This window comes from Cebidichthys violaceus, unplaced genomic scaffold (assembly GCF_023349555.1).
Source record: "Cebidichthys violaceus isolate CVI_PGR_0920_01 unplaced genomic scaffold, fCebVio1.0.p SCAF_66, whole genome shotgun sequence".
Taxonomy (NCBI): Eukaryota; Metazoa; Chordata; class Actinopteri; order Perciformes; family Stichaeidae; genus Cebidichthys; species Cebidichthys violaceus.
Window position 1 is genome coordinate 633,352 of NW_027176883.1, and position 9,978 is coordinate 643,329.

A 9,978-nucleotide genomic window follows, 5' to 3' on the forward strand; every position below is an offset into this window, starting at 1 on the left:
ACCACAAGGATCAGGAAGTAGTCTACAGGAGACCAACTGCCCAGTTCATGCTCCCTCTGTTCAGCCGGTTCATTGGTGAGAAATGCTCTAATAGCACTTCATTTAAATCCTTTAGATTAACCATAAATGGACATTTTAATAATTATGAACACAAAGTTCAAATAATTTAGTTGCATAACATTTGTTTTTTAGTAAACATCCCTGATGGCCACCAACAGTGATCCCGTCAGGAACCCTGGTGAACCACGAGACTCCCTAAAACGAGCACGTAATCTAGGATTAGTCCTCACAATTAAGACTCAATCAAAATCTGAAGGATGTTTTAGAAGAAAAGAAAACTACACTGCATATGGTCACGTTTTTGTTTTTTTAAAATTTAACCCTCAACTTGAGCTGGACCCGTCACTTCCACCTGACGGTTCCTCACAGAGTGCTGCTGGCAGCTCTTTTCTGTCCATTATAGACATGCGCAATTCTTTTTGTTGAACATACCATACTATGACTATTTATGTAGATTAATAAACCATAGATTTCCAGATGGGGCAGGTAGATTTCGGTTGTTCCACATAACTTTGAGATTGCTTCTGGATTCATTTGATTTCACTGTAATGTATTTGAGAAATGCTTGTGATAAAAAGGTTATATAAATGTGATTAACTTCATGACAAGCTGTGTGGTCCTTTAACATGTAATATCCTGAGGGAGACTGGATTATTTTTGATTGTCGTCTTGAGCTTGAAGGCACAGGAGCATGAACATGGCACCGGGATCATTCAGGAAATGAAACTACAGGAAGTCAGTGTTTCTACACCTACAATACAATATTTACTGCATGTCACGTTCTACAATCAAAGCAACAAGCAGCTAAGAGTCGCTGAAGAGAGTCTACAAATCAGTTCCAGACGAGATACTTATCCTGAACCAGTTCTCTTCTTTTTTTTAATATAACGAGCACAAATGCAATATTGAGACACTTCCCTCTCATCCAGTGATGTTTTATTCTTTGAAAACTGCATTAATCATGACGGCAACTTGCTCAAAGACAGAATGGAATTTCTGTATTGTTTACTGAAAGATTTCACATTTCAAAGAGTAAAGAAACAGGAGAAGTTCAACACGAAAAAACAAAAAGACATCTCGTACATGGCTGGTAAATTCCAAAGTATTTGAATGTGTGAGGGGAAATAAAATATGGTCATTGTGATAAGAAAAATGACAACTAGACAAGAGCCGCAGCCATGAAAAAGAGCAAACTGGTTTTTGGTCAAACGACTTTTTGTTCCATCTCTGTTTGCATGCTAAATCTAACCTAAGCAAGGACTCATAGCATAAAGCTGGAAGTATGCATTTGCTGAGCAGAAGACGACCAAGTGCAAATGATGTTGATGCAAGACAACTTGAACAACTTATCAAAACGGGCTACATTCATTCACCGTGCTGACATTTCGATAAGGTAAAGAAATATGAGGCTGTCCTGTTCAAAAAACAAAAAAAAGAAACAAAAAACAAAAAAGGCACTGAGAACAACATTAGCCATAAACTCAGTTGTGTCCCTTTCATCACCTAGTTCAACACTCCTCTTAACTGTACAGCAGCCAAACCATAATTTGGATTTGCTCTGGTTATAAAAAATTCCTATAGAAATTGAATTTTTCCAAACTGAATCTAAAACAGACAGCCGAATGCCAAATGTGGTAGTTTGGGTCTTAAGGTTGGGCTTAGGTAAGGGAAGGAAGGTGCCCAAAAACCGGACTGATGAACCCCTAAACTGGTATTCATTAAAACAACCAGTGAATTACCCACTTTCATCAAAACAGGGTTTCATGAGTCCTTTTTTTTCCCCCCTGGGCCCAGAGAGGTGGGACACAGCACAACTAACTCCAAGCCCTACTTCCTGGGAATCTATGGCACCATCACAGCTTTATGCGGCCACCTCTGCAGCAGGGGCGGCCTCAGCCTCTGGGGCTGCAGAGCCAGTCTCTGCTTCAGCAGCGGGAGCAGGGGGGGCTTCATCTACTACTGCCGTACCGGCACTCTCTTCCGCAGGAGCTTCTACCGCAGGAGCCGGCGTCTCCTCCGTGGCAGCGACCTCCTCGGCGACGGGAGCAGCCTCTACCGCCGCAGGTGGGGCAGCTTCTTCCGTTGCCGCCGGCTCTGCGACGACCACCGCGGCTACTTCTTCAGACACGGCCTCGACGGCGGGTTCGGCAGCGGTCTCCGCGACGGGTTCGGCGGCGGCCTCGGCTACCGGTTCTGCAGGAGCGGGGACAGACTCGACGGCGGGTTCGGCAGCGGCTTCCGCGACGGGTTCGGCGGCGGCCTCGGCTACCGGTTCGGCAGGAGCGGGGACAGCCTCGGCGACGACCTCGGCCACGACTTCGGGGGCCGGCGCCGCCTCCTCTACTGGGGCGGGTTCAGCTGCAGGAGCTGCTTCTTCTGGTGCTGCAGAGCAAGAGGTTGGGAGCAGAGATGAATAATAGCAACCTCATAATAATCCTTAATCAGAACTAGAACTGCTGACCTCACTAAAAGATATTGGTCATTACATTTTGGTTTATGAAGTTTGAACTCTATGAAAGAGTTTGTTTGTTTCAGTGAGTCAGCCGATAACTCGGAGCTAATATTCTTTATACATCTCCTAGTTAGTATAACAAACAGTTTAAAGACATTTAGATAGTGAAATAAGAAAAGTGTGCGTACTAAATGTTACTAGCTTCAAGAGCAACGCATGTGACATTACCGGTACCCGCTTCTTCACAACCATTAGGTTCAACACAAATATGCTACGACGAATTAAGAAAGTTCTGCTCCAACAGGAAAAATGAGTTTCAAAACGCAGCCAAACAAATCAAACCACCCACCCGACTGCAATTATACTGTACTGTGATGTGTACTCTGATTCGATGCGTCAGGACAATACGATCCTCGATCACAATCACTTTAATCACCATGTGCACCAAGATGCTTCCGTGACTTGGTTTCCAGGACATTTTTGGCCCGATTACATAACGCGATCACTGGCCAGTGTGAAGCCAGAGCGGCTCACTCTGCAGCGCCGTAGGGCAGCAGAGCTTTATACTCCTGTGACTAAAAAAAACAACACATCCAGGCTGCATGTACACAACCGAACCAGATGCAGACGCCGCTTATCCCCCATTACAGGCTAGTTAGCTGCTCCGGGCGCGGAGCCATGATCTCTCACAGTGGCTGAACAGACCAATGATCTGCAGACAGGAATCTAAACAGACAGGCAAGATAAAGCCATTGAGAGCGATCGTTCTACCGTGTTCGATATTTGGGTGGTTGCCGCCAGAACCAGCTAGGAAACGCAGCAAGAGTCCGATTTTGTTTTGCAGCCTTCCATTTCAAAGACCGGTCCGGCTAATGCACTTAGCGTTTAGTGCTAATTATCAAACGTCGGCACTCCAACATACTAAACGCAGAAAGATTGCGTCGTCCTCGTGAGCACCTGGAGGTTAACAGTTAGCTCACGCAACTCGGCTGCATTGTTTTTCTATGAATAAGCGTAAAATCAATGAATTTACTGTCGACATTATAGTTATGTAATTTACAAGAAATGTGTCTTTTTGTTCTTTCTGTAGTATTATTTGTAACGTAACCTCAGGGTGTGTGTGTGTGTGTGTGTGTGTGTGTGTGTGTGTGTGTGTGTGTGTGTGCAGCTGACCCTTTGCTGGGAGTTTGTCCTCACTGTCGCCGCTGACTGCCTTGTAGGCCTGAGAGAAAGAGAACAGTTATTATTTACTACATTCCAGCACACAAATTATAGCAATATCACAAAATGCCAGCTTACACTTGACATGTTTTCTATATGAACACAGTTGATTTAAAGCTTTGCCAAGAGTCTGACGGCTATTGTCTGGACTCGTTTCTGTTTACTGCATGTAGAAAGCACACAGAGCCTTCTATGTCCATTCAGCGTCTGGACTGTGGGGACGTCTGCTACACGCAGTCCAGTCCGTCCAGCTGCCAGTACAGCGTTGCAAGTCTAATGTTGTGACGATCTATTACGTAACGTTGTTTACCGTGTGGAATAGGGAGAGGACAAAGTGATTACACCCTTTTAAAAGCGCTCAAGTAATATTCCACCCAGCATCTTTAAAGTTACACTCGACGCTGATACTGAGGACAGATTTTGAGCAGAAGACCTTTTTAAGAAATCCCATCAGGAGGACAAAGAGGTGAAAGTCATAGACCGTATACAAGAAGTGGACGTAGCAACGTCGCCATCTTGCTTTCAGACCATTGCAACAAGTGGTGACAGGAGATGGCGGCGCCGAGTACAACCGAACGCTTTCAGTCGCCTAAAATATCGCAATCAACTTTCAGGAGTTGAAGTCGTAAGACAGAACAGACAACAGGGTGGTAGCGACCCGTCAATCATACCCTGCTTCACTGTCCATTTTACTACGAATGTGGTTTGGAAGAACTTGACACTGGAAACTGAGACCATAAAGTCATGTTCACAAAGTTCACAGAGGTAATGAATCAAGGGAGAAGCAGGATCATTCACTCATAGACTACGTTAGACGTTTCACAAGCGGAGGAGTCGACGCCCGATTGGCCCAAGAATGCAAGGTCAACGTTCAGCATCGGCTTCACTTTTCAGACCCGGAGGTCGACGCCTGCTCATAATGCGGACTTGCAGGTCAGATGACACCTGGAACGGAGCAACGGATACTCACATAGACGACTGCAGCAGTGAGGCCCCCTCCACACAGAACAAAGTACGCCATGTTGGTGGAGCCACCGGGGACCCCGAAGGCCATGTGTCGCACCGGAGCTGCTGAGAGACACAGGATTACAAAAGTTAGGTGGGAACGTTGACAGCTACTGAGTTCATAGAATGAAGAGCAATGTAGGACTATAGTGCTGTGGACCTTTATTCAACCAGTGATTGGACACGGAGCATCTATTTTGGAGTTTCATGAGATCCAAAATGAGCAATTGATGAAAATCATACAGTGAAAGTGCTATACATGCGATCACTTGCGCCCAAACTCAGCACAAAGACTACTGCATTCCAGTAGTGTCAACATGTCTCCGTCCCTTAATCCAGTTACACAACAGCGCCCTGGTCAGTTGTAGCAGAGGAGATGGAAAGACTTAACAGCAGCCAAGCTAAACTCTGGTTTTGTTGCTTAAAATTAAATCCCCAACACAAAACTAAACGCATCTTAGTGGGCTTGATTTCATACGAATTGGTCCCTCAAAACACACACACACACACACACACACACACACACACACACACACACACACACACACACACACACACACACACACACACACACACACACACACACACACACACACACACACACACACACACACACACACACACACACACACACACACACACACACACACACCAGCTACTGAGGATCTGCCAAATGCTTCCTGATTGGTTGTTTTTGTGGCAGGCTGCAGCCGTGTGAACAGATTTGCTGGAGTTTAACAAGGATTGCCAGCGGTGCATGCAGAGGAGGTCGTAAATAAAACCGGCGTGCAGCCCAAACACAGACTCAGCTTAATCTCTTCCTACCTAGATAGCAGTCTCTCTCTTTCTTCCCCCCCCCCACCACACACACACACACACCACAGAGGGTTAATGCACAGCACATAAGATATCTTTAGCATGAGCCACTCCCTCTCTGTGTGTGTGCGTGTGCACATGCATGTGGTTTACTCAGCAACCTGAGTAGGCAAACTGAAGTTGTGAAAGAACACAATGTACAGCCCACCCCGCCCCCTTTCGTCCTTCACATGTTACACGTGTGTTCAGAACTTACCCTTTGACAACTTGCACCCAACTATAAAAAAAAACCCGCAAGGAATCTCTGCACCGGCGGCGCACAAAGATCACTGATTAGCACGTTTTTATCTCGTTCATTTTGCTCCGTGCGAAAAAACAAAGTCTAAAAAGTGACACATTGTGGTTTTACTGCTTGACCCTGAAGCAGTAACTGATGTAACAAATACATGATAGTTATTGAGCTCCTGGGCAGATGTTGCTCCCGTTGAACCCCCCCCCCTCCCCATTTCCAGTCTTTATGTTAAACTAACTGCTAAAACTATAACTAAACTAGTTTTTGTCCGGTTGTGGATGCCGAGCCACTGTAAGCAGTGAGTCCTACCTCATTCGTCCTCTTAATACCCATGACACAGCAGCAGCATCATGCAGGCACAAGGCCAAGTACAGGTTATTTATACAGGTAATCAGTTAATCCCTGCAGTGAGGTTCAAGCCTGTGAAAATGGACACGCATGTCAGGCAACAACAGACAAAATGGCTGCTGTGACGGCACATGTGTATGTTGGGTACGTGCTCTCCTGCTGCCTCTGTCAGCTGACATGTGCTCAGTACATATGGTAGGCCTGCAGGACAAGCAGGTCAGGACCGGTGCATACCGGTCACACCGGGCAGGTTTCTCAGAATACAGGAAAAAAAAAAAAAAGCTTCATCAAGACCAACGCTTGCAGGTAGAATTCAGTTTGTCTGCTTCAGTCAGAGCTTGAGGTTTTTCGGTAATTTTAAAAAACAGGAAATCAAAGCAACAGTTTGACCTCAGGCTGAATTCCACCAAGCTCAAATTCCAAAGTCAAGGATGATCGAGGAGGAAGGACATGTGAAGAGAGAGAGAGCCTCCTGAAAGGCCAAGTGATCAAACAAACCCATTCACCTCATAGTGAAACACTACAAAGTGAGTTTTAAGATGCACATCAGCTTAATAGATTCATGTTCCAGGGTTTAACAGAAGAGTTATTGGCTGTAACTTTTAGACATTATGTAAATGCATTTTTTTCTCTCCCCATATAGGCTTCTCGTGAGCTAGGCCACATGGAGAGCAGCTCTGCCCTACATACGTCCTAGGACACCGTGTAACCACGACATGAAGAATCACTCGCGAACCGCTTTTTTCCTCTGCAAACGCGCGAGGCTTGAATGATTGCATTAAAAAAAAAAAAAAAATATAAGTGCACTTGATGCAACTTCTACAACATTTAAATGAAAAAGAGTTGGTTTTTTTTGGTCGTGTGTGAGTGATGCGTTCTTTCATAATGTGTAAGAACGGTGTGTTCCCAAAGCTGGACACGCCTCCTGCCGCTCTGCACAATGGAAAACCCTGAGAATGAAGCCTTTTAGGACACTTTCGCACTTCTCGCAATGAAAACGCACACATTTAGAAGGAATCTCTGCTTTAGAAATTAACTTTAAATTAAAATAAATAAATAAAATGTGTAGGAGTAAGCTCCGGTTAGACAGCTTCACAATTCGAGAGGAGAGTCATTAATTAAACGATTCAATTAGTCGACTTTCATTTTAATCTCGACGAGCAGCTAAAAACGCACGAGACGGCGACCTTTAACGCGACTTTCATCCAAATTTTTAACGGGAAAATCGCGTGAACTCCATCAGAAGTCACCGACAAACCCTTTTTTTTTTGATGATTGGCTACTCACCATTTCTGGACACCGGTTCGAAAGCCCTCCGTGCCAGCGGCCCGACTCTCTGCAATGCCCGTCTGCAGAACATGTTCACTCGGTAGTCAGCAGCAGGTGAATGAGTGCGTGTGCGTGTGTTCCCAGCGGGTTTTAAAGATGATCGAGGAGGAGCACTCAGCCGCTGTCCAATGCCGATTGCACAAAGTAGTACCCCCCCCTCTGTCTCTTTCAAGAACGATTAGTGCACGAGCGCGCTCCCTGCAGGCGGACCGGCAGAACAACGTGTTTGTGTCATTCTTAATAAGGAGTCAACGTTGTAGTGATCTAGATTCATAGTAAATATAACATCTAGTTCTAGTGTTCTGGGGTGGGTTTGGCAGTTTATAATATGCTGCATTACATGAGATGAGATCGTGTTGACTGTGCCGTGGAGGATCAGACGTCACCTCGCGCTGCTTTCAAGTGGATTACAGTCCCCATGCGGTGTTATGGAAAGATACGGTGAACTGCGGTTGCATAATGCACACTGTCCCGTGAGCTATTGTGGGCCTGCGCCATGCACGGCTCTGATTGGCAGAGACAATATAATACAAATAAGTATGATCATAACAGGTGTTGTATTATCTTATACTAACAGTGGATGTTTGTTTGCACCCATCAACGTGTCAGCACCAGATGTTTTCAGGCGGTAAAAGTGTCGTAGTTTCAGTGCACTTGTGCTATTTAAATATATATATTCAATATACATATTTACAAGATCTAAAGACTTGAAGACCAGTGTGTAGGAAGGAGTAGCAGCTGGACACGAGGTTGCAGATTGCACCTCACCCTCTAAAGTATTGATAACAAAATGAAGTGGATCTACACCAATGACATCATCGTTAGAGAAAGATGTATGGATGACTCTAGCAGCACAAGTAGAAATAAGTCAGAAGTCAGTCATCCTCCATGAAGTTCACAAAAGAATGGTCAAAATCAGAAGCAGCAGGCGTGGACATAACCTGACTTTATTCTCTAGTTTTGATGAAGCTCCAAAAACACTGGACCCCACATTTCCCACAATGCAACTCCAATGTGTCTTTTCAATAGTCTGTACCTGCTCCCGTGTCTAACCTCTCTGACATCTTCAGGGATTACTGTTTCACTTAGAGCTCCTCCAGAGGCGCACATCTGTTTTCACAGTGTCGTGTGAAAGTAGTGGAATGCTCATTTATGTACGCTTCATCTGTCAGGAGCAGGGAGTGTCATTCATTTCAATCTTTCAGTAAAATGCACTGCTATTCCTGTTTGTCCAGTAGGGGTCAAGCTGTGCCAGTAAGAGCAGCAGGTCCTGCGCTGGACTATTATAGATCCACCCTGTTTACATGCAGGCTATGTGACACCTCTGTCAAGCGGGAGCTATACCGTTTATATTCAGGGGCAACCGGTGGAAAATGTCGCTCAAAAAGGTGGACACAGAGCACAGAGTTTTTTCCATGAACAACGGACCGGTTCCTGTTTCTGCACAGAGGAAAATGGGAAGTCGGTGTGCTTCGTGGGTCACAGCACCTGTCAGGGCTCAAGGAATGTAATATTTGGCGCCACTATCGGACTCTCCGCGGCAAAAGATGCAAGAACTTGCGCGGACGACTGAGAACAGAGAAGATAAATGAAGCAGGTTTGAGGAAACAGTCTGTTTTTAAGTCGTAACCCAAAAATCAGCCATTAATTATCAACATGCAAAGGTTGTACTGGTCCAGCCCAGTTGAGATTGAATTGGGCTGTAATCTGTGGCTTTTGAATTAAAATTAGTTTGACAATATTTTCAGGCGTTCAAACATAAGCTTTAGATTTGATCCGTTCTTTGTGCGCTTTAGCAGTAAGTCAAGTTGTGCTGGAAATCCCTACTCTGCTTCTACAAAGACAAGCTTCAGACATTATGTAGCCGTCAGCAAAACAGAGAATTTTTATTTCTACACCATGGCTTTTCTTTTCCTCACTTTTCCAACTTATTTAGTGGCTAAATTTTATGTTATTTAAAAAAAATTGTGTAAAAGCAAATTTAGAAAAATATAAAAGATACTCTCCTCCAGTTACCGTCTTTCTTGAGTCTAGAGTAAGACATCTATCAGTTGGCTGTTGAATGTCGCACCACTGTGACACACACACACACACACACACACACACACACACACACACACACACACACACACACACACACACACACACACACACACACACACACACACACACACACACACACACACACACACACACACACACCGGTGTGTTGCAGGATCTACGATTGTCTTGACCATTGAGCAGAAGAGGTTTTGCCCCGCATCATGTGACGCCTTCTGAATCATCGATTAGACACAAAATCACACAACACATGTGATACACGACGCCCACACTGCTCACGCACAAGACACTGGTGCGTGGCGGCTGTGATGTGCCGTCCATCTGGACGCCCTAAAACAGCCGAGGATTAGATCAACACCACTGTACTAAAGTTACCCGGGTACAGATGATAACG

General features: G+C 45.1%; 1 protein-coding gene across 2 annotated transcripts; it reads right to left on the reverse strand.

The window, feature by feature from the left end:
• Nucleotides 1-979: 979 nt before the first annotated feature.
• LOC137890581 (uncharacterized) lies at nt 980-7,710 on the reverse strand. 2 transcript variants are annotated; one of them, XM_068734718.1, is made up of 4 exons: nt 7,482-7,710; nt 4,704-4,801; nt 3,686-3,734; nt 980-2,442 (listed from the first exon to the last, which is right to left on the reverse strand). In XM_068734718.1, the coding sequence occupies exons 1-4, from the start codon at nt 7,552-7,554 to the stop codon at nt 1,922-1,924; spliced, it is 741 nt and encodes a 246-aa protein (XP_068590819.1). In that variant the 5' UTR covers nt 7,555-7,710; the 3' UTR covers nt 980-1,921. The 2 variants fall into 2 exon arrangements, with proteins under 2 accessions (XP_068590819.1, XP_068590817.1); XM_068734716.1 differs by having other exon boundaries at nt 4,704-4,804; nt 7,482-7,707.
• Between the last annotated feature and the right edge of the window lie 2,268 nt (nt 7,711-9,978).

Bases quoted from the DNA above. Each gene is read 5' to 3' on its own strand.
- LOC137890581 (XM_068734716.1), bottom strand. From the start codon at position 7,554: ATGTTCTGCAGACGGGCATTGCAGAGAGTCGGGCCGCTGGCACGGAGG. The intron at 4,805-7,481 runs GTGAGTAGCCAA...TGTGTCTCTCAG, and splicing joins CGAACCGGTGTCCAGAAATG to CAGCTCCGGTGCGACACATG. The intron at 2,443-3,685 runs GTCAGCTGCACA...CTTGCTCTGCAG, and splicing joins GGACAAACTCCCAGCAAAGG to CACCAGAAGAAGCAGCTCCT.